This window comes from Podarcis raffonei, chromosome 16 (assembly GCF_027172205.1).
Source record: "Podarcis raffonei isolate rPodRaf1 chromosome 16, rPodRaf1.pri, whole genome shotgun sequence".
NCBI classification, from domain to species: domain Eukaryota; kingdom Metazoa; phylum Chordata; class Lepidosauria; order Squamata; family Lacertidae; genus Podarcis; species Podarcis raffonei.
Genome location: NC_070617.1, coordinates 28,936,439 through 28,960,059, shown reverse-complemented (window position 1 = coordinate 28,960,059; position 23,621 = coordinate 28,936,439). Strand labels below are relative to the sequence as shown.

The following is a 23,621-nucleotide window of genomic DNA, read 5'->3' as shown; positions in this document are numbered from 1 at the left end:
TATTTTGTGTTATTTTCTTTCAAAAAAAAACCCCTCTCTCAAAGTGGTGGGTTGGTTCAGTCCGACCGCGTCCATCTTGTTTCGCCCCTCCCATTTTCTTCTCTCTTCCTCTCCACGGCCTGCTCCCCCGCCTTAGGTGGAGAAGTGGTTTGGCCCGCCTGACCTGCCTGAGGAAAGAAGGAGAGGAAGCAGACTCGACTCGTGACGGGAAGCGAGAAGGCGAAGAGCGGGGGCCGCCGCTGCTGGTGGGTGAGTGAGTGCCGGGGATAGGAGCTAACAGAAAGCAGCTTTCTCTCTTTTTTTTCCTCCTTAGGATGAACTATTGACATTTTATAAAGCAGGTTTATGCCCCGCCCCGCCCCCAAGGAGCAAAAGAAAACATTCATAGTGTTCACACGCCTCCCCGTGTTTTCTCATCCTCAGAACAACAAACCTGCCAGGTAGGCTTGCGAGTCGCTTTGTCCTCCCGACAGCATTGCCGGGTAGGTTGGGCTGAGAGTTAAGGTGGCTCCTTGGATGAGCCCACTTTTTGCGGGATATTCCCTTATTCCAGTGCCGTTTCCCGCTGCTATCCCGGATTGTTAGATATCCTGTAGACAGGACAGGTGAGGCTGCTGGCTCCTTATTTTCAAATCTGAAAGTTGACAGCTATGCTCCCATCATCCCAAGCTTGGCAGCACCAGGGATCAGGGGTGCTATTTTTTAAAAAAATGTTTGATTGACTTATTTTAAATTTGCACTTGTTTTTGTTTAAAAGCTACCCCGAGGACGTAGCTATGGGATGGCACCGTACCAACATTTATAAATAAACAAATTGAAAAATACTACCTACAGAGCTATGCCAGGTGTTGGGCTAGCAGCAGGCCTCATGTTGAGGTTTATATATGATATATCATGGGTGGGCAAACTAAGGCCCGGGGGCTGGATCCGGCCCAATCTCCTTCTCAATCCGGCCCATGGATCGTCCAGGAATCAGCGTGTTTTTACATGAGTAGAATGTATGCTTTTATTTAAAATGCATCTCTGGGTTATTTGTGGGGCATAGGAATTCGTTCTTTTTTTTCTTTTTCAAAATATAGTCCGGCCCCTCACAAGGTCTGAGGGACAGTGGACCAGCCCCATGCTGAAAATGTTTGCTGACTCCTGAAATACGATATACTGTATATATGTGATATATAGGTATATATATGTGTGTGTGTGTATATATATACTGTGTGTGTATATATATACTGTGTGTGTGTGTGTGTGTGTGTGTGTGTGTATATATGCGCCTCTTTGAGGACTATTTTTGAACAAACAGGTCAGGAATACAATAGTACACCAATGGAATTACTCGTCACGAACCTAATTACTCATCACCACAGGTTTATTGCCATTAACAAAAACATGCACACCAAACAGTTCAACATAATCTTAAGTACTGAGCAAAATACAAAGTATAACTGGAGGGCAAAGGGATGGAGATTTTTTTAAAGCAATCTGGTATTGGTATTGTAGTCCAAAAACAAAACAGCTGGAGACCCAAGTTTGGGACACCCTGTTCTATGCCATGGATTGGCAAGCTGGTGCTCTTTCGATGCTTTTCAGTTCCCTACACCCATCTGTCTCAGCCAACGTGGCCAAGGGCCAGGGAGGATGTGAACTGTTGCTCAGCAACATCTGGAGGGCCACAGGTTCCCCTTTCGGGATAGTCTTTCATCAAATTGCTTAAAAATACCCTCTATCCCTTTGCCCTCCAGTTATACTTTGCTTTGTATTTTGCTCAGTACTTAAGATTATGTTGAATTGTATGGTGCGTGTTTTTGTTGATGGTAATAAACTGGTGGGACGCGGGTGGCGCTGTGGGTAAAAGCCTCAGCGCCTAGGGCTTGCCGATCGAAAGGTCGGCGGTTCGAATCCCCGCGGCGGGGTGCGCTCCCGTTGCTCGATCCCAGCGCCTGCCAACCTAGCAGTTTGAAAGCACCCCCGGGTGCAAGTAGATAAATAGGGACCGCTTACTAGCGGGAAGGTAAACGGCGTTTCCGTGTGCGGCTCTGGCTCGCCAGAGCAGCGATGTCACGCTGGCCACGTGACCCGGAAGTGTCTCTGGACAGCGCTGCCCCCCGGCCTCTTGAGTGAGATGGGCGCACAACCCTAGAGTCTGTCAAGACTGGCCCGTACGGGCAGGGGTACCTTTACCTTTACCTTTAATAAACTGGTGGTGATGAGTAATTAGGTTCATGATAGTAATTCCATTGGCGTGCTGTTTTATTTTTATCCTGCTGTTTGATCCAAAATAGTCCTCAAAGTGGCTTATTTTTTATTGTATTTTTAAACCCAAAATTAGGGCTGCTGCTAGCCCAACACCTGACCTAGGTATGTGGGTAGTATTTATTTTTAATTTGTTTATTTAAAAATGTTGGTATGGTACCATCCCATGGCTATGTTTTCAGGGTAGCTTTTAACAAAAATAAATGCAAATCTAAAAATCCTAAAATAAGTTAATCAAACGTTATAAAAAGCATAGCAACAGTAGCCTTGATAAAAATGAAATCTAACACTGAAACAAATTTTAAATGCCTGTGCCTGGTGCTAGAATGATGTCAAGGTGGGCACCAAGTGAACCTTTCGAATGGGAGCATTTCATAGCTGGGATGCCACTACTAAAAAGATCCTTTCTTCTGTATCCTTCTGCCACACCTCACCTGGTAGGGGCACCTTGCAGAAGACTTAAGATCTGAACAGGTACATATGGAGCTAATTGATCATTTAACTACCTTGATTCTAAGCTGTGAAGTGCCAAAAGTGCCAAAATTAGCACTTGGGCCCAGGAGCATTCTCTGCATTGTTACTTGCACTTCCTGCAAAGTAAGTCCCAAAGAATTTGGCAACTACCAATTGACGATAGCATGAGTCTCATTGCTCTGTGTGGGCTTGCTTCCAAGTGCACATGATAAGGCTCATCCTGTACACATCCTTGGAGTCTTAGTTTATTATTGCTCAGACAGCCTCTTCTTAGCTTGTGTGATGCTCTTGCCCTAGTGCCCTGTATCATGTGATCAGATCCTAAAGCTAGTATATTTGGGTAAGCCTACTTCAGCAATGCAAGCACATTGCCTGGATCACACGGCAGGAAAAGGCTGTTAAACAGAGAAGTCTTTAGCAAGGACAATGGTTCTCAAACTTTTTTCTCTGGGACACACTTTCAGAATACAGTGGTACCTCGGGTTAAGTACTTAATTCGTTCCGGAGGTCTGTTCTTAACCTGAAACTGTTCTTAACCTGAAACTGTTCTTAACCTGAAACACCACTTTAGTTAATGGGGCCTCCCACTGCTGCTGCGCCGCCGGAGCACGATTTCTGTTCTCATCCTGAAGCAAAGTTCTTAATCCGAGGTACTATTTCTGGGTTAGCGGAGTCTGTAACCTGAAGCGTATGTAACCTAAGCGTATGTAACCTGAGGTACCACTGTAAAAATTTGCTCATGCCACACCAAAAATTTTATTGATAAGAAATATGTTGCATAACAAAAGGAAATAACTCCTAGTAGTGCTTGATAAATATATAACGTGGAACACAGCTATGTACTTTATAATATCTCAGAGACCAGACTGAGGATTACAGATCTGATGAGGAATGGTGGGAAAAACCCCCCCCCCACACACACACACTTCCTGCTCCTGACCAGGATCCTGAAGCTGCCTAGGAACAGTGGAGTAGCATAGATTTAGAGAATTGGTTTGCAGAGGGACATAGTTCGAAAACAACAGCTGGGCAGAGCTGAGCGGGGAACAACTAGGAGAAGCAGAACAGGAAGAGATTGAGAGAACTGACTCCCCTTCGCTAGAAAGCGCCCAGCCTTTATCTCCAAGGGCAAGGAGAAGGCTCAGTGGCTGCAGCATCAGGTTGCAAGAAGGGGGAAGTAAGAGGAAAGCTTAATTGGGAGCACCTTCGTTCCAAGAAGGGTTGCTTTGTTCTTTTGCTCTGATCATTAAGCACTCTTAAACTGGTAAACTTAAATTTCTTTGTTCTGCTGATGCACAGCCAAAGGGGGGGAGGAAGCCTGGCATAATATGATCGTGAAACATCCAGAAAGTATAAAATGTGTTGGAAGTGTAAAGAAGCAGAGGGAAACTTTTTTCACGTGTGGTGGACATGTAAAAAAGGTAAAAGTATATTAGGAAATGATTTATAATGAATTGAAAAAAATATTTAAAACTACTTTCCCCCTAAAACCCCAGAGTCTTTTCTGTTGGGAATAACCCAGACAGAATGAATGAATGAATCTTTATTTGCAACAGCTATCGGCCATAGCAATAAAACAACAGTACGATATACAAAGAATAGAAACAGAAAGGCAAGTATATAAAATACATTTTAGGGTTTTGAATCAATAGTCAAATAGTGGATCTTATTCTGATTGCCCCAGCAATCAGCACCTTGCAACCTTTGCTGTCACCTGCTCATCTTGAACCCAGACAGAAATTCCTAGGTGTCAGAAAAGATTGTTTATGTATGCAACAACTGCGACCCGTGTTGTGTTAGCCCCAAAATGGAAAGTGAGCGAGGTCCCAACTAAAGAGGATTGGCAACTTAAGTTGACAGAATATACAGAACTTGCAGATTTAACACATAGGATAAAAGAGCAAAAAGAACATATATTTAAAGAAGTGAGGAAAACATTTGTTTTCAGTATATGGAATATGCATTATACAGTATATGGAAATACAGTATATGGAAAATACAATATATGGAAAAATAACTATACAGCTGAAAACGCTGGCAGCACTAAGATAACTTTGAGATAAATAATTTTTGACAAATGTAAAAGTGGAAAACTGATTTGAATAGTTATAGTAAAGTGTACAAGAATGTATGGTATGTAAAATGAACCCTGGAAGGGGAAGAAAGGAAGTCATTGGATATCCAAACTATAGTTTTCAATTAGTCTTTTCCAGCACTGTTCAAATGGCAATTCTGGATCACAACCAGGGTTGTCCTCTGTATCACTTGATGCCCTTGCTCTCATTTTGAAAAGATATCCATATTCTGGATACACACACAGAGAGAGTCGTACCTTGGAAGTCAGAACGGAATATGTTCCAGGTGTCCGTTCTACTTCCAAAACGTTCAGAAACCAAAGCGCGGCTTCTGATTGGCTGCAGGAAGCCGCGGAAGCCCCATGGGACGTTCAACTTCCAAAAATAGTTCGCAAACCAGAACACTCACTTCCGGGTTTGCGGCGTTCGGGAGCCAAAACGTTCAAGAACTAAGCTGTTCGAAAACCAAGGTATGACTGTACTATACTACACTGATATGTTTAAATGTCCTTGAATCGGCCCACCACACTTGCCATCATCTCCTGACACACCCTTCAAGAACCACTGACCTAATATTAGGCACTTACCTACCTTACAGGCAGGAAATCCCACATAGTATGTAAAAATTTCTAAAGGCTGTGCTTCAGGTGGTCATGATTGGGCAGACTTCAGAGTGCCTCCCTTAAGGCTGCAGTGACCAGTCTTTGTTGAGAGATGTGAGTGATATAGGCCTTCAAAATGCTATTTGATCTGATCAGGAGGGGCTGGCACAAAGCAGTGACTCAGGTTGTCCTGAGACAAGAACAGTTAATCAAGCTCTGAGATTAGGTCAGTGGGTGCTTTTGCATTTTAAACTTACCGTGCTGATAAGGATTCCCCGCCAAAAAAAACCTCCAGTAAAGTTTCTAGGGATTGCAAAAGGAGTGTGTTGACAGTATAGCCAGAACGGGAAGCTATTTGTCTTAGTGGCAGAACTTGCAGCACAGCTGAATTCTCTAATAGTGTCTTCTTGAGGATAGTTTGATCCATGATTACCGCAACCTCCTCTGTTTTTCAACCAGCTTAAAGCAAGGATGCATCGAGTTTTGAATGGTGGCCTCTTCGTAGCATTGGAAGTGGTTTAAACGGAAAGATAAGGCAAAGGTATACCATAAAAGGTAAAGGGACCCCTGACCATTAGGTCCAGTCGTGGCCGACTCTGGGGTTGCGGCGCTCATCTCGCTTTATTGGCCGAGGGAGCCGGCGTACAGCTTCCGGGTCATGTGGCCAGCATGACTAAGCCGCTTCTGGCGAACCAGAGCAGCGCACGGAAACGCCGTTTACCTTCCTGCCGGAGCGGTACCTATTTATCTACTTGCACTTTGACGTGCTTTTGAACTGCTAGGTTGGCAGGAGCAGGGACCGAGCAACAGGAGCTCACCCCGTCGCCGAACCGCCAACCTTCTGATTGGCAAGTCCTAGGCTCTGTGGTTTAACCCACAGCACCACCCGCGTCCCAAAAAGTATACCATAGGACTGGTATAAATCGAAAGCTGATAAGATCTGAGCTTCTCCCACATCCACATACTAGTTCCTGCTTCCATGGATCCAAACATACAGTGCATGTTGCTGAAACACTACTGTCGAAAGGCAGGTACTCTAGCTGTGAAAATACACCAGCAAAGCAGGCAGTTTGAGATGTTTGAAGCACATGGGTTGAGCCACATGGTACGGAAGAAGGCAAGAATGTGGCTTGGTTCCACCCATTTTGGGTCATCTGGACCAGTTTGCTATTTCCTGACTGGATCATTGACTTGCCCTTTCCCCTACCAAGCCCTAATCTGACTCACTAATCTGAACAGCGTGACCTGTCAGAGTTTGGAGAAGAATGGAGCAAAAATATATTTTAATAGCTTTGAGCTGGGGGAGGAGCTGTCAGTTGTTCCTATATGGTGTTCTGTCAAATCATTTCAATTTGTGTTTAAATTTACTCACTTCTTTTCACAGAATCCGGCTTTCCATCCCATCGTTGCTGGCGATCTCTGGCATGAAGGCATCGATCTGGGTCTGAAAAACATCGGTCTGGTTTTGTTCTAGTCTGCCTTTTGTCTACATTCACGCATAGAAAAGAACCGAACTCCGAGCTGCAATTATGTCGGCTTATTCAAAAAGCTATAATCCTTTTGACGAAGATGAGGATGAAGACTTAAAGCCAATCAAGTGGAATGAAAGTAATGAGCCCCCTAGAGAAGGGGCGGATAGACAGAGATACCTGCAGCAAGAAGTCCTGAGGCGGTCCCAGGCCACTGTGGACAGCAGCAACCGCTCTCTGTCCCTCATTTATGAGTCTGAGCATATTGGCGTAGCTGCCTCAGAGGTAAGCAAGAATCTTAAGATGGACCTTGCTGCAATTTATGGGGAGTATGTTTGATAAAACAACTTTCTTCAGTATTTTTTCCTATAATAATGTCAACTTATGTGTTATTTGGAAGTACAGTCATACCTCGGGTTAAAGTCGCTTCAGGTTGAGCGTTTTCAGGTTGCGCTCCGTGGCGACCCGGAAGTAACGGAACGGTTTCGCCGCATGCGCAGACGCTCAAAATGACATCATGTGCAGAAGTGGTGAATCGCGGCATTCACAGACGTGGGTTGCGTTCTGCTCTGGATGCAAACGGGGCTCCGGAATGGATCCTGCTCGCATCCAGAGGTACCACTGTAAGTGGATTGATTTCAGTGCAGTTTACATCCAAGTGTTTAGGACCAGAGTCTGAGAACTGACAAAAAACCCGGGATACTTCATTAGGGATAAAAGCTGCATGATGATTTTGAGTACATATTCAAATGCCCTTTCAGAAATGGCAGACTTTCAGAGTCTGTCCATATCAGGGGTTGGCAAACTAAGGGCCACGGGCCGGATCAGGCCCAATTGCTTTCAGGACTGTCCGTGGATTGGCGTGGGGATTCTGTTCGTTTGGGCTGTGCCATATTTTTTCCTGCACCATTCCATCTTCTCCACCTCTCCCTCACTCACACCGCAGCGGCACTTCCTTCCTCCCTCCTGGCTTCTCCCCGCCCTGCCTAGAAGAGGAAGGGGGCTGGACTGAGCTGTCTGAGCACCATTTTAAGCAGCCTCTCTCTGAAAGCAGCCCTTTCGCGCCGCTCATCTTCCCTTCACCGCCCTGGTGCTCCTGTGGGCCAGAGAGCAGAGCGGACGAGCTCTCTCTAACGAGAAGCAGCAGCGATTGCGATGGAGGTGGTGGCGGCGGCATCCCCAGGGAAGATAAGTGCTGGTCCACACGTTTATTTCCAACATTCTTTCCAACCAACTTTTTCAACATTATTTCAAAGTATATGGGACCGGCTGATGCCAGTTTCAGCATCTGAAGTCGTTGGTTCTGTGCACCATATGCCTTTATATCAAACTTCCTCAGTTTCCTCAACCTCAGCCCTCCAGATGTTTTTTGGCCTACAACTCCTATGATCCCTAGCTAGCAGAACCAGTGGTTAGGGATGATGGGAACTGTCGTCTCAAAACATCTGGAGGGCCAAGGTTGAGGAAGCCTGCTTTATACAGTGGTACCTCGGGTTACATACGCTACAGGTTACAGACTCCGCTAACCCAGAAATAGTGCTTCAGGTTAAGAACTTTGCTTCAGGATGAGAACACAAATCATGCTCCAGCGGCGTGGTGGCAGCAGGAGGCCCCATTAGCTAAAGTGGTGCTTCAGGTTAAGAACAGTTTCAGGTTAAGTACGGACCTCCGGAACGAATTAAGTACTTAACCCGAGGTACCACTGTATCTTGGTTTCATTGAAGACATGGCAGTACATCCATGTAAGAACTTCTGTTGGGAAATGATTATTGTGGGTGAGTGGAATTGAGCATCTGTAAAGGGACATCTCTCTCAAGGAGATGGACTTTGTCTCAGACCACGGTGTCTTGTTTCTTGTAAAAAAAAACAATATGTGAGACTTGCTGAAGATGTACATTGGACCTATCACTTGTAAATGTGCTTGATTTCTAAGCCACTGGCTAGAATGGAGGGCAGGCCTCCTTCAGCCTCTTTCTGCATACACCTGACTACATAGTCTTTCCTATGAATCATTTCCTTTAATTATGAAGCCTAGACTTGAATCACTGCTAGGCATCTTTGGTAGGCAGAACCACTAATGTAAGGCCTTCTGGAATGTCTTTCTAGAAGTGAGGCTGCTTTTTAAAAAAATAAATACAGTAAACCAAAAGACTAGCAGTTATGAGCTGTTCTTCAATTTTTATTGGTGTGGCTGGGGCAATCCTCTGCTGCCTTTTATCCTAATGAGCTTATTAGTAGGGCCTTGGCTCTCCAGCCATACAAGTGCTTAATTCTGCATTCACATTATTCCATTCATATACATCAGGGATGGCCAACGGGTAGATCGTGATCTACCGGTAGATCGCCAGGGTGCCCCAGGTAGATCGCGGGATGAGAGAAAGTGATCATGGAAAAGCAGCGCCTCTACCTTTGCTCCCCCCAAAAAAACTCAAAAACTTTGGCCTCCCCCCCAAAAAAAAATAAAAGCTCAACAACTCTGGGCAAATCTCCCCCCAGTTAGTTGCCACCTTGGGTAGATCACTGCCAGTTTTTTTATACTGGGAGTCGATAGCAGTCTCTTGGGAACTGGACATGCCATATATATATATATATATATATATATATATATATATATATATATATGGCATGTCCATATATATACACCAAAGTCCAAGAGACTGAGTACTGAATTGGGGCGTCCCTGGTTCCAATCTTTCCAGGTGGACTGAGGCAAGGCACTGCTGGCTCAGCCTCCCCATCTGCAATATGGGGACAGTAGTGGCCTGGCTTCCATTGCTGTTAGGAATATTACAAGAAGAAGATGCTGGATGTGAAGTGTTTTGAACTTATGAAAGTACTAGGAACGAGTGCTGGTTCTGTCCTCTCCAACCGTGGGTGTTGATTTCTTCAAGTGTGGTGCAAATGAAATTGCACGCTTAGTCCATTTCCTTCAGATCATATGACAATTGTATCCCAGTGTGTGTGATAAACTAGAAGATGAAAAATTGAAACAAGCTCATAAAGATATTTTTTAATAATAATAATAATAATAATAATAATAATAATAATAATAATCAAGGTTGAAATCTATCCAAGTTATTGTTTTTCCTAGTCCATAGAGAAGCTAAATTTTAACTGAACTGCAGTGTTTTCTAGAGGCTGAAGCCAAAAGGAGCCTTTCCTGCTCCCTGGGAAAATTATCAGACCTTATCTAAAGAGTCTTGTGATCAGACTAGAAGGAAAAGGAAATTGAGCAGAGAGACTGCAGTCTTTTGTTCTTTGCTTGTAGGTAGGACCTTGGACCAGCAAATATTCCAGGTAGTGGTTTTAAAAAAAATTAAAAAATGCTAAAGGAGCAGATCATGAAATGAGCAGATGCTGTTCAGTAGGCAGTTGAGCTTTAATTCGGTATCAGCAGAGTCTTCACATCTTAGCTTCCTCATGCCTTCAGCAAATCTTGCTGCATAAATGTTATAGTAGAAACGGAATTCAAGAAAATACCGTGGAGATATAAAGTATTACTACTTGGTATTTCTCATCACCATCACATCAACATTACGCAGCAACTTACTGAAGAAATTTAGTGAACCAAAGGGCCTCTTTTCCACATCACACTAAACCTTTGTTTAGTGCACATGCATGAGCTGAAATAAGCCCAAGCGAACCCTTCGGATCACTCTCCTGAATCCCCATCAACTCCCATATAGTCAGAAGGAGGTACATCGCAAGCATTTAATCCCTCTTTCCTAGAATCTTGACTTGTCATTTCTTACAAGCCAAAGATTATGGCCCAAAACAAACTGGTTAGTTAAACAAGCAAAACCAATGGCTTGAAGCAGCTTTGTTCTGAAACGGATCGGAGTTTGTTTTAAGTCAATGGTCTTTGGTTTTCAGAACAAGACGGTCCAGATTTCTGGGTAAGGGGAACTACTGGCGAAAAACTCATTCCAGCTATACGGGAGGGAAAGGGGGGAGCCCAAGGCTTTGCTTGGGTTCGCTCCAGCTTGTGCTAAATTGTGGATTAGCGTGAGACAAAATAAAGCACTTATTTGCACAGCACAATACGATAATCTTTATTGTCATTGGCCCATACAGAACAACGAAATTGAAAAAAATCTACATCAGACATTCAAAAACCTGCAAGCCTGCTATCCCAGCCTGGTTAGCACCCTAAAAACTCTGATACCCCATGATTAAATATAATATACTCCCATAGAGACTACCTTACACTGTGTTTGAAACCAAAATCACATTTGGATAGAAACTGTTTCTCAGGCGGCTAGTCCTAGTCTTTATAACCCTGTACCTTCTTCCAGAAGGCAGAAGCTGAAAGAGATCATTTCCGGGGTGCGCACTATCCTGCGCTATTTCTGCAGCTTTCTTATGACACCTGGAAGCGTAGATTTGATCCAAGGTGGGAAGAGTGCACCCAGTTATTCTCTCTGCGGTCTTTACAACCCTGGACAGCGTTGTTTTCCCCCTGACCCTGCAGCTCCCAAATCACACACAGAGACCATAAGTTAATACACTCTCAACAGTACAATGGTAAAATGCCATCAACAGATCCTTTGAGAAATTCCATAGTTAAACTGTGGAACTCACTCCCACAAGAGGCAGTGATCGCCACCAACTTGGATGGCTTTAGAAGAGGATTAGACAAACTCATAGAGCCAAAGGCGATCATTGGCTACTAGCCATTTTGCCTATGCTGTGTGTGCTTCCATGATCAGAGGCCAGTGATGCTTCTGAATCCCAGTTGCTGGAAGCCTCAAGAAGGGAAAGGGCTCTCGGGCTCGGGTCTTGCTTGAGAGCATCCTGCAGGCGGCTGGTCGGCCACAGTGAGAACAGGATGCTGGGCTGGGTGGGCCATTGGCCTGACCCAGCAGATTCGTCTCATGTTCTTCTTGAGTGGCAATACAGCCAGGGAGTGCAATTCTCGAAACCCGATTCTTTGCGAAGTTAAAACATTTCGCGGCGCTTTTCTTCAGCCCCGTTAAAAACTCTTGGTAAAAAGACAGTTGGAAAAATATATACAGTAGTACCTCGGGTTAAGAACTTAATTCGTTCTGGAGGTCCGTTCTTAACCTGAGGTACCACTTTAGCTAATGGGGCCTCCCACTGCCACCGCGCCGCCAGTGCGCGATTTCTGTTCTCATCCTGACGCAAAGTTCTTAACCCAAGGTACTATTTCTGGGTTAGCGGAGTCTGTAACCTGAAGCGTCTGTAACCTGAAGCGTCTGTAACCCCAGGTACCACTGTATACACAAATAAAGCTGTATTTGACGGACAAAAGGATATATGATGTCTGACATGATTGAGAATCGTAGAGCCAGGGACAGAGATGCTTAAAGCGTTAAAATCAGGATGTGGAAAATATGGAAACAATGAGGAGAGACAGGATTGAGATTTGGAGATATGCTTCAGAGGCCCAGACAATGGGGAGCCCCGAAAAATCAATATGATTTTATGATTTGGATTATAATTTGGTCTTTTTTATTTTAGTTTTTTATTTTAATTGGATTATGTTTGGATATATTAATTGGATGTTTTTTATTGGAAAATCAATAAAAATGATTTATAAAAAAAAACCACCTTGTTTTCTGTAAGGAGCTCACACGGCAAGGCGAGGTACTGAAACGCAGCGAACGAATGGTGGATAAGATGGATCAAGATCTGAAAACAAGCCAGAGACACATCAACAGCATTAAGAGTGTGTTTGGCGGCTTTGTGAATTACTTCAAAGCCAAGCCACAAGAGATCAAGATTGAACAGAACGGGGCTGCCGAATACCAAGCAAGCAACAAGTAAGCAACCCTAATTCTCTTCCCAGCTAGGAAAGGTGTAAATCGTGACATCTGGGAGTCGGAGAGCGGGGGGGGGGAGCCCAGGTTGCAGGTGGAGGTTTGGACTTCAGTTTCATCCCAGCATTCTTCTTCAGTGGGGCCAGGAAAGATTAAAATCACATTGCAACTTCTCCCTTAATCGCATCAGAACGTGGTACTTACATTTACCTTTGGACCATTCTCAGCAGAGTCAGGAAAGATGCAAAAGGCGTCAAAATGCAGTATTTGAAGCAAGGCCTTTTGAACATTGTGCTTTCCTGGCAGCTCCATCCTTGGATTTTTTAAGATCAGTGCATTCCCCAGGTTTCTTTTGAAAATGGTTTCCCCCCACCCTGTAGACTCATTCTGAACTAATCAGGAGCCAGGGAGGTGAGGAAACAACAGCGAATGCGTGTGGGTGTGAAAAGACTGCAGAAAGGGAAATGATTTTCCTAAAAGCCATTGCCCTTAATGTAAGGTCTATTTGGACACTGGGAATGGTACCTGTCTTTTCTCTTATCTCCAGATTGAAAGAAGCCATCTCCGTTAGCAAAGAACAGGAGTCAAAGTACCAGGAGAGTCATCCAAACCTACGAAAGTTGGATAATTCAGGTTTGTTTAAACTTGTTTAAAGGGCGATGCCAGGCCTGGAGGACTTGGACATTCAGGGGTTTTTGGTATGGCAGTTCTTGATAGAAGACAAATTTGCCTCTTAACTAGGCTACAGAAGCAGGAATAGTGATTTGGCAGGTCTGCAAGAAAAGCATTGTGTTGTTTACTTCCAATTGCAAACCACCTTTAATTAGTAATTATGTGTTCCAGTAATTCAGTATAAAACCATACTTGCCATAAGGCACACATGCTACATTAAAATAGTTTTCTTTTTTAAAAAAACAACTGGAGGCATCAATTGGTGTTTGGCAAATGTCTAAAAACTCACCTTTTCCCCTTGCCAGAGCATAGTACCACTGGAACCAGTTCAGAGTCTTCGTTCCCACCTGATAGTTACCCAAGGAATCAACACCTCCGAGCTTACCATCAGAAAGTCGATAACAACTTAGGTGAGTAGTGACAGCCTGAACTTTGTAATGTTTAATCCCAGCTCTTTACCTGAAATTGAATCTCTTTGGTTCCTTTGGAGCTTTCTCCCAAGCAGAGAGAAGCATGTGTCCCTGTTTTCAATTTTCATTTCATGGAAATAGGAGGTGATGGAAAAATGATTAACATTAATATTTAATAAATAATAATTCAGTTAGTGACTTGCTACATAAGAAGTCTTCAAACAACTTGAATAACAAGAATGTAGGACTGTTATTAATTATCTTCTGTTGATTAATCAGGGGGTATAGAAGGAATTGGAGTAGTGAAAGGATATGGCAGGGTGGCAGCAGACAGACAGGTTGCTTTGCTGCGCAATGCTTCCTCCTGCAAAATTGCCAACAAGGGCTCTGTTTCCTGCACAACGGGAGCAGAAGAACTTTTGGCCCTCCAGTTGTTTCTGAACTTCAACTTCCATCATCCCCAGCAAGCATGGCCAATGGCCAGGGGAAATGGAAGTTGTAGTTCAGCAACATTGGGGGGCAGGGGAGCAAAGGTTCCTCTCCTTTGCTGTGCAGAAATTAAGGGATGTGCAATAGCAGCTGCTCTCATCAGATTCTACAAGTTGCACTTTTGACTGCCAAAAATTAAGTGGATGTGATTAACTACTAGAGAGCCAGTGTGGTGTAGTGGTTAAGAGTGGTAGTCACGCAATCTGGGTAACCGGGTTCGCGTCTCTGCTCCTCCACATGCAGCTGCTGGGTGACCTTGGGCCAGTCACACTTCTTTGAAGTCTCCCAGCCCCACTCACCTCACAGAGTGTTTGTTGTGGGGGAGGAAGGGAAAGGAGAATGTTAGCTGCTTTGAGACTCCTGAAGGGGAGTGAAAGGCGGGATATCAAATCCAAACTCTTCTTCTACTAATTGCTGCTCCAAAAAGACAGTGGTCGTGAGTTGGAAGAGGATCAGAAATAGCAATATGTTTGAAGGCAGCAGTGCTCTCTTTACCTTAACGGTTCTGAGAACAAATCAAAGTGTTGGTGCTGACCTTTAAAGCCCTAAACGGCCTCAGCCCAGTGTACCTGAAGGAGCGTCTCCACCCCCATCATTCAGCCCGGATACTGAGGTCCAGCACCGAGGGCCTTCTGGCAGTTCCTTCCCTGCAAGAAGTGAGGTTGCAGGGAATCAGGCAGTGGCGCCCTCCTATGAGATGTCAAGTAAATAAACTACTATCTGACTTTTAGAAGACATCTGAAAGCAGCCCTGTTTAGGGAACTTTTTAATGTTTTATGTTCTATTGTGCTTTTAATTCTGTTGGGAACCGCCCAGAGTGCCTGGGGAAACCCATCCAGATGGGTGGGGTATAAATAATCATAATCATAATTTATTATTTACAGAGGTAGCTGCGTTAGTTTGTACAAAAAATAGTCCTGTGACACTATAAAGGCTAACAATTGCAAGAGCGCACCCTGAATGCTAAACCCAGCCAGTTGGGCGGGGTATAAATAATAAATAATAATTATTATTCCAAAGCCACAGATAAAGAACAACCATCCTCTTTAACTATTGGCTCCTTCGCTCAGCATATTCTCAGAGCAGCTACTTTATTATGAATTGACTTCCCAAACATATTTCCTGCCCTGTATCCTTGCTCTTAACCCTGCTCCATTGTCTCCGTCCATTTGCAGATGAAATGTCCTCTGGGCTGGGCCGCCTGAAAAACCTCGCTCTGGGCCTACAGTCTGAAATCGACGAGCAGGATGAAATTCTGGACCGCCTCACCACAAAGGTGGGGACTCTGGACATCAATATTAAAAGCACAGACAAAAAGATCAAGGAGCTTTAAGGGAGATCCAAATCTCTCACCTCCACACAAGGACTTGATTCCTTTTATACAGCTGGAGATCATCTTGCTATCTGGAAAACAACCAGCATACGGAAAATGGGTTTATGTGACTGATTTGCCTTGTAATTAAAGACGAATAACCTGAAGTGCAATATGAGAGATTTTAAACCACCTTCTTTTACATATGCATGCCTAAGGGTGCTTTTCACCATCGCCTCTTTAAGCTTCTGATTTTGGGGTAGAGTGGAACCTCGGTTTTTGAACGCAATCCATTCCGGAAGACCGTTCGACTTCTGAAACATTCAAAAACCGAGGAAAAATGGAGAAACACAGCTTGGAAGCTGTTTGACTTCCGAGGTGCATTCAAAAATGGAAGCAATTATTTCCAGGTTTTCGGCGTTCGGGTTCTGAGTCATTCAGTTTCCGAGGCGCTCAAAAACTGAGGTTCCACTGTATAATACCTCAATTCCAGTCACAATATATGCCACCTATTAAGTGCTCTTTGGCCTTAATTGTAGTGAGTGTTCAGTATAGTGAGAGTGTGTGCATTGCCTTATTTCACAACAGGCATTGTTCGTTCCTTGCATTCTTAGAAATCGCTCTTACATGAATGGCAGAGCAGCTCTAAGTGAATTCTTCATCTTGCATTTCAAAGCTTGGGCACACCGATAAGCTTCAGGAGCAGCCTATGAAAATCGGAGGCTGTGCCCTAGAAACAGTGCAACAGATTTGATAAATCAGTGGTTCCAGCAATTTCCCCCCTCTAATAACGTTGAAATACTTGAGTGATGCCATTGTGAATAAGAATGCACTTGGACAGGACTGCATATTGGGTATTTCAAAGCTTGTAATATTTTTGTGGAGTTTGCGAAATTCTACGCTGCAGTTACTCCACATGCCCCCGTGTGGTTTTAGACCTTTGCTTTCTCAATAGTAGTACCCCTTAGCCCCACATCAAAGACAAAAATGCTTTTGCAACTGAGTGCTGTCACAAAACCAGTGTGCCGTCTGGCATGCAGACTTCCCCTTATTGCTCTGGTCACGTCTAAAGGAACTCGTGAGTCCTAACCAAAAACTGCAGTCGTCTGCTTTTGTACCTGCTTGTGGTATTAGTTTGAGATCTTTCTAGGCTTACAGTGGGGGGGGGGGGCTCCAGTCTGCAAGCCGATCTTGGCCTGTCGTGTGTGTGTGTGTGTGCGCGTGCAATTAGCCCTGCTATGCCATTTTTCTCATGGTGACAGCTGATGAGACAGGAAGGCAGGGTTAAATCCTGTGTTGGTTACAGGGAACAGGTGTGCACAGCCAAAGCAGCAGGATTTAACTCCCGGTCATCAACTGATTAGTGAGGCTTAAATGTTGTTCTGTTTGCCATGATTCCATGTAAACCTCTTCCTGATTCTCCTGCAAAATCTGCAAATCCTAGAATCTCCTGCAAAATAAACAAATTTGTTTTAGCAGCACCTTCCGACTTCAAAGCATCTTGCAGCTGACATCATTGAGACTTGATAGGTGATTGGCAGGTTGTCAGTTCCACGCATTTGTCAGATTTGGCCCGCAAGACCCATCCCTGCAGAGCCAAAAGGGTTCCCCACTCCTGTCCTACAAGGGTCCCATTGCTAAACAGGCACCATATTGCCCAATTAGGGACATGGGTGGCATTGTGGTCTAAACCACTGAGCCTCTTGGGCTTGCCGATCATAAGGTTGGCAGTTTGAATCCCTGCGATGGAGTGAGCTCCCGTTGCTCTCTCCCAGCTCCTGCCAACCTAGCAGTTCGAAAGCACGCCAGTGCAAGTAGATAATTGGTACCACTGTGGCAGGAAGGTAAACGGCGTTTTCATGCGCTCTGGTTTCCGTCACAGTGTCTCGTTGCGCCAGAAGCAGTTTAGTCCTGCTGGCCACATGACCCGGAAAGCTGCCTGTGGACAAATGGCGGCTCCCTCGGCCTGAAAGCGAGATGAGCGCCACACCCAATAGTTGGATTCAACTGGACTTAGCTGTCCAGGCGTCCTTTACCTTACCTACCTAACTGCTACCTATAAATCCTGGAACATAGCTCCTATTAGCTACAGGACAAAGGTAGAACAAAAAATTGTTTTCCTTCCAGTAGCACCTTAAAGACCAACTAAGTTAGTTCTTGGTATGAGCTTTCGTGTGCATGCACACTTCTTCAGATACACACAATTTGAAAACAATTTTTTGTTTTGACTATGGCAGACCAACACGGCTACCTATCTGTAACTAGGACAAAGGTAAACTGCTTTCCTTTACAAATAATAATAATAATAATAATAATAATAATAATAATCCACAGGATCACCTCTTTGTCTACCTGATAGTAAAATAAGCTTAAAGCTGTGCTTACTGGTAAACACCATCCCTTGAGTCCCTTTGGTGACTAGTAACAGAAACAAGGAACTGCCAGTAACTGCAATAATTAATATAATTGCTACTGTCGCATAGCACTGGTTATTGGGTTCCAGCTGGTGACCTTTGAGTTTCAATGACAGAAAGTATACCTTTACGCTGACTTGGGCATTAACCAATGCCTTGGAAACTTGGCAGGAGTCTCAGTACTACGGTATCAACACATCAGTGCTGTCATGCTTGTTACAGTAGTTTCACTCTTAATTTACTTTGCTCCTAGTCAAGGTTAAATCTGAGCAGCTTCTGTCATCGTTGCCACGATCTTCAGAAATATATCAAGGAACTGAACTTGGGAAGGGCAAACGAGGTTGCTTTCTTTTAACGATGATCTAATACAGTTATCCTTTATCCCTCAACTTTAATGCTGAGGATTTTGTGCAGGGTAACTGCGTACATCTGCTCTTAACAACCCAGGAGAAACACCCATTTCATAGTCGCAGTTTCAATTATTATATTTTATTATGCCAAATGCTCGTTGATAAGTGGACATTCATGAGTTCAGAGTTCTACGCACATTGCGGGGAGGAAAAAGGTATAAAGGACCCACTTGCCGTTTGACTTTAGGAGCAGCTAAGATACTTGTTTAAGGGGTGCGGGTGGCGCTGTGGGTTAAACCACAGAGCCTAGGACTTGCCGATCGAAAGGTCGGTGGTTCGAATCCCCATGACGAGGTGAGCTCCCATTGCTCGGCCCCTGCTCCTGCCAACCTAACAGTTCGAAAGCACATCAAAGTGCAAGTAGATAAATAGGTACCGCTCCAGCGGGAAGGTAAACGGCATTTCCATGTGCTGCTCTGGTTCACCAGAAGTGGCTTAGTAAAGCTGGCCACATGACCCAGAAGCTGTACGCCAGCTCCCACAGCCAATAAAGCGAGATGAGCGCCGCAACCCCAGAGTCGGTCACGACTGGACCTAATGGTCAGGGGTCCCTTTACCTTTACTAAGATACTTGTTACTCATGTCGTATTCAAGCAAAGGAGCATTTTTGCTGAGACAGACCTGGGGACAGTGCCTAAACTTCACTGATCTTCACGGTATTGGCAGTGTGTGAATGTCCTAAAAAGCAAAGAGCAAGATCTTTTATTGGAAAGGATTGGCAATAGTCACAGCTCTAGATTTCTCCAACGTTGCAATACAGTGGGATCTCGGTTGTCGAACATTATCCATTCTGGAAGACCGTTCGACTTCCGAAACGTTCGACAACCAAGGCTCAATGGACGCCCGGCAAATTCCATTGAGAAAATGGAGAAACGTGCCTCAGAAGCCGTTCGACTTCCAAGCTGCGTTCGAAAACCGAAGCAATTCTGGGTTTTCGGCGTTTGAAAACTGAAATGTTCAGCTTCCAAGATGCTTGAGGTTCCACTGTATTGGTTTGGGGAGGGGCAAATTGCTGCAAAGGAAGGAAAGGGAACCTCTTCCCTTCATGTTAAATCTACTTTGTTTGTTAATTAGGCAGGCTGAGAAAATTACACAAATATTTTCTTCATCATAAAGCTAGGTGTAGATTTCTTTTTGGAACATCGGTTCTGAATGGAAATCGCTAGCCCTCTGCTCCACTTCCTACATTTTTCTGACAACGGTTTTCTTTATAGGGTTCCACTCTCTTCCTATCCTGACTTTGTGAAATGAGCTTGCTCTTTGGGTCCTGTTAACTTGGACTTTTCTACTCTATGGGCTATGCCTAGATATGCTTTCAATGTTAGGAGTGTCCTATGGGGAGAGAGAGGCTATGCTTGGGTATACGCAAATTTTCCTCCTTTTGGTAGACTATATAATTGCACCATCTGCTGTTGTCGAAGGCAAACTTAAGTTAACAGGGCGGAAGAAATAAGGCTGTTTTGTAATAATGATGCAATTCCATAACCAGCAAAAATAGCTGTTTTAACTGAAGGAAAGTGATGAAGGCTCTGACTTTTTGCCCCTCCTAGAAAATATCTGAATTCTGTTTGGTTTTTTGGTGCCTATTTATGTCTGTTTTTTAATTCATCTTTTAAAAGAGCTGCTTAATATCTCTTGTCTGGCACACAATAATCACATTAAACTATTAGTCGCTTCCGATAATGGAGTTGATCTTATTTAAAAGATGCTCATTAGTGATATGTTTGTGGAGAAAAGTAAACATGGCCCTGTCTGGTTCAGAAAACTCGAGGAACCATATAATTTTGCAACCTGAAGGAAGAAAATTATCCTAGTAGACATGTGGAGTAAATGGGTCTCGAGATCTTCCATCTAATAATAATAATAATAATAATAATAATAATAACATAGAAAACTAGATTTGTGAAGAAGCTCTCTAGCAGGGGCAGACTTTTCATAATATGGCATCCATTGCAAGCCCAAAATTTGGCTCCCCCAAATGGATCTTCTCAATTATGGATCTTCTCAATTTTCCACTCCTCTGCTTGGTGCCATGTGCAAGGGAACTGCCCGTACCACCCTAAATCTGGCACTGTCTAGCCTAGCCTTCTCCCGGAAATTGCTAGCTTTTTTCAAGCAGGTACTATTTTGTACAGAAAAGTCATGCCATGTGAGTCCCCTCCTTCCCCCAGTCCAAGGTGCCGTGACCCAGATAGTCGGTGAGAACTCCTCTTTTTATAGCATTGTTTTGGTCTAGTCTCTTCTCCCTGACCCTTTGCCCTGTGGAGAGGTTTCTTCACAATACGGACTGCATTTGCTGGAGCAGATTATACAGAGGATTCTTCCCAGCTCACCTGTTGTGCATTCTCCCATTTCAACTGACCTTGCTCAGACGTTGTTATTGAAAGGATTAGATTTTGCACTGCTTGGTGGCTTGTGTTTATCATTTGTGATCCCACCCACAGACCCAACAATGCATCACATAGTAGGTGTCTTCCTAAATTTCAGGGTGTCTCTGCTGGATGCCTTTGCGACATTCCTTGGCGTTTTTTCATTGTTAGGAAAAATGACATTTTTGAACTTCCAGACAGTAGTCTTCCTAAATTGACAAGCCCTCTTCCAATACTTGGAGGAAAAGGCTTTAGGAAAATTAGTGGTTTTAATGTGAAAGTCTCACACCAAAACTGTCGGAAGTGATGCAGTATAGTTGTGTTACCAATTTCTTCCTTATTATTTGGTGCCCAAAGACTGCAGTTAACCAGTTCATAAGAGCCCTCTTGGTTGTAGCTTTGAATTCTCCAGAATTGAGTAACTCAGTAATTGCAGACAATCCCAGTTTTGAGGCACCCAAGATGCTGCATTTTAGACTTCATAGTTTTCTCGAAATCATATGATCCATTCCTTGGAAAATGTGATTCATGGACTGAATATCTGACCAGTTCACTTAATCACCCACTGACTTCCTTTTAAGAACACAGTTTCCCTTGAACTATCCGTCAAAAAAGTTGGTGTGTTCTTTCAATCTATTGCAAAAAGGAATTATGCAGGAGGCTGTACAGTCAACTCTTCTCAGTGTTTTTATCTTTGCCATTTAGCAGCACAAATCTGTGAAACTAAAATTATATCCGCGTCTCCAATTTAACTTCATTGTAAGCTAAACTTGTACCTTGTTCAACTTTTATACTAACAAGTGCTTTCATTTTTAGTGGATAGTTTGGATGGAAATGCAGCGTTGCAGTGCTAAGCTGCATTCAGTGTGCTTTTTTGGATAGTCCGAGGCTCAATAAAAGATACTTGTTAATCAGTTGTCTCCTGTTTCTTGCCAAGGCTGGAAGGATGAAAACCATCTTGTCAGTTACAAAATGTTGGTACAGTGGTACCTCAGGTTACAGACGCTTCAGGTTACAGACTCCGCTAACCCAGAAATAGTGCTTCAGGTTAAGAACTTTGCTTCAGGATGAGAACAGAAATTGTGCTCCGGCGGCGCGGCAGCAGCAGGAGGCCCCATTAGCTAAAGTGGTGCTTCAGGTTAAGAACAGTTTCAGGTTAAGAACGGACCTCCAGAACGAATTAAGTACTTAACCCGAGGTACCACTGTATTAACATGGAGGCAGCCCATTCTTCATCAATAACATCATGTCTATTGATGCTGTAAAGGCTGAACAGGTTCTATTTAATGTACAAGTGGGACCTGCAGAACAACGTTGCAATAGGTCATCATTTCCTAGCCAACAGATTCCCCTCAGGTCACTCTAATGGAATAAACTGCTTAACGCAGGGGTCAGCAACCTTTTTCAGCCATGGGCTGGACCACTGTCCCTCAGACCACGTGGCAGGCCAGACTATATTTTGGGGGGGGGGGGAATAACGAATTCTTATGCCCCACAAATAACCCAGAGATGCATTTTAAATAAAAGCACACATTCTACTCATGTAAAAACACAAGGACTCCCGGGCCAGATTCAGAAGGCGATTGGGCCGCATCTGACCCCTGGGTCTTAGGTTGCCTAAAGTAAAGGTAAAGGGACCCCTGACCAGTAGGTCCAGTCGTGGCCGACTGGGGTTGTGGCGCTCATCTCACTTTATTGGCTGAGGGAACCGGCGTACAGCTTCCGGGTCAAGTGGCCAGCATGACTAAGCCGCTTCTGGCGAACCAGAGCAGCGCATGGAAACGCCGTTTACCTTCCCGCTAGAGCAGTACCTATTTATCTACTTGCACTTTGACGTGCTTTCAAACTGCTAGGTTGGCAGGAGCCGGGACCGAGCAGCGGGAGCTCACCCCGTCGCAGGGATTCGAACCGCCAACCTTCTGATCGGCAAATCCTAGGTTCTGTGGTTTAACCCACAGCGCCACCCGCGTCCCTGCCCCTACCCCTGGCTTAATGCTTAGTGCTCTGGCTCATAAATCTATGAAATCAAGACAACTGTGGCTCTGGGTATTGTTGGCATCTGTCTGTCTCTAGAGACAAGAGAGAGCACCTCCAGGGGTGAAGTCAAACGACTGTGCTAGCTGCACTGAAGTGACCTTCCTGGGGCACAAGCCTGGGTGGTATATATGGAGGTCCTGGCCTGCCCAGACAACAAGACCACCCCCTCGACCTCGCTGATGTGGTCCAGATGACAGCAGAGCAAGACATTATGGTATCAGCTGGGCTGCAGAAGTTGCTGGAAGGAAACGTACAAGATGCCATCCAACCGTCTTAGCGCTGGATTTGTGGGTTTACTTTTCAGCTTTTTCTTCTGTCCTGCAAGGCAGCAGAGGTTAGGATCGCAGCTTTCCATCTCCTAGATGGGCTACTTTCCCAGACTGACAAGCCCCATCTGCCCCTCGCTTCCCTGTAAAAAAAAAAAAAGGTAAAGGGCCCCAGGATGGTTAAGTCCAGGCAAAGGCGACTATGGGGTTGCGGTGCTCATCTCGCTTTCAGGCTGAGGGAGCTGACATTTGTCCACAGACAGCTTTCCAGGTCATGTGGCCAGCAGGACTAAACCGCTTCTGGCAACGGAACACCCTCAGGGCCGTCTTAAGGATATCTGGTGCTGTGGTGCAAAGATCCCTCTGGCGGCAAGGGAGAAAAGCTAGGCAGACAAATGAGTTGCTTCTCTTGCGTCTCCTGTGTGTATCGCGTTGACGCCTTGAATAAATGTATTGGGGATAAAACAGATGGGTTTATGTGTATGTGTGAGAAAACTGAGAAACAAGCAGAGCTGAATGTTCTGCGAACTTGCCCTGATTGAACTTATTTCCTTTGCACATCCGATGCAGGGAGTTCTCTATGAACAAAAGG

General features: G+C 44.5%; 1 protein-coding gene across 4 annotated transcripts; it reads left to right on the top strand.

Moving 5' to 3' along the window:
* Nucleotides 1–130: 130 nt before the first annotated feature.
* Nucleotides 131–15,706, top strand: SNAP29 (synaptosome associated protein 29). Of its 4 annotated transcripts, none has more exons than XM_053368874.1 (6): nt 131–245; nt 6,786–7,155; nt 12,457–12,653; nt 13,198–13,283; nt 13,628–13,732; nt 15,397–15,706. In XM_053368874.1, exons 2-6 carry the CDS (start codon nt 6,931–6,933, stop codon nt 15,552–15,554), a joined length of 771 nt encoding a protein of 256 aa, XP_053224849.1. In that variant the 5' UTR covers nt 131–245; nt 6,786–6,930; the 3' UTR covers nt 15,555–15,706. The 4 variants fall into 4 exon arrangements, with proteins under 4 accessions (XP_053224849.1, XP_053224847.1, XP_053224850.1 ...); XM_053368872.1 differs by having other exon boundaries at nt 131–249; XM_053368875.1 differs by having other exon boundaries at nt 141–257.
* The last annotated feature ends 7,915 nt before the right edge of the window (nt 15,707–23,621 follow it).

Coding starts and splice junctions, on each gene's coding strand:
- SNAP29 (XM_053368874.1), top strand. CDS start 6,931: ATGTCGGCTTATTCAAAAAGCTATAATCCTTTTGACGAAGATGAGGAT. Junction 12,654..13,197: donor GAATACCAAGCAAGCAACAA/GTAAGCAACCCT, acceptor TCTTATCTCCAG/ATTGAAAGAAGCCATCTCCG. Junction 13,284..13,627: donor ACGAAAGTTGGATAATTCAG/GTTTGTTTAAAC, acceptor TCCCCTTGCCAG/AGCATAGTACCACTGGAACC.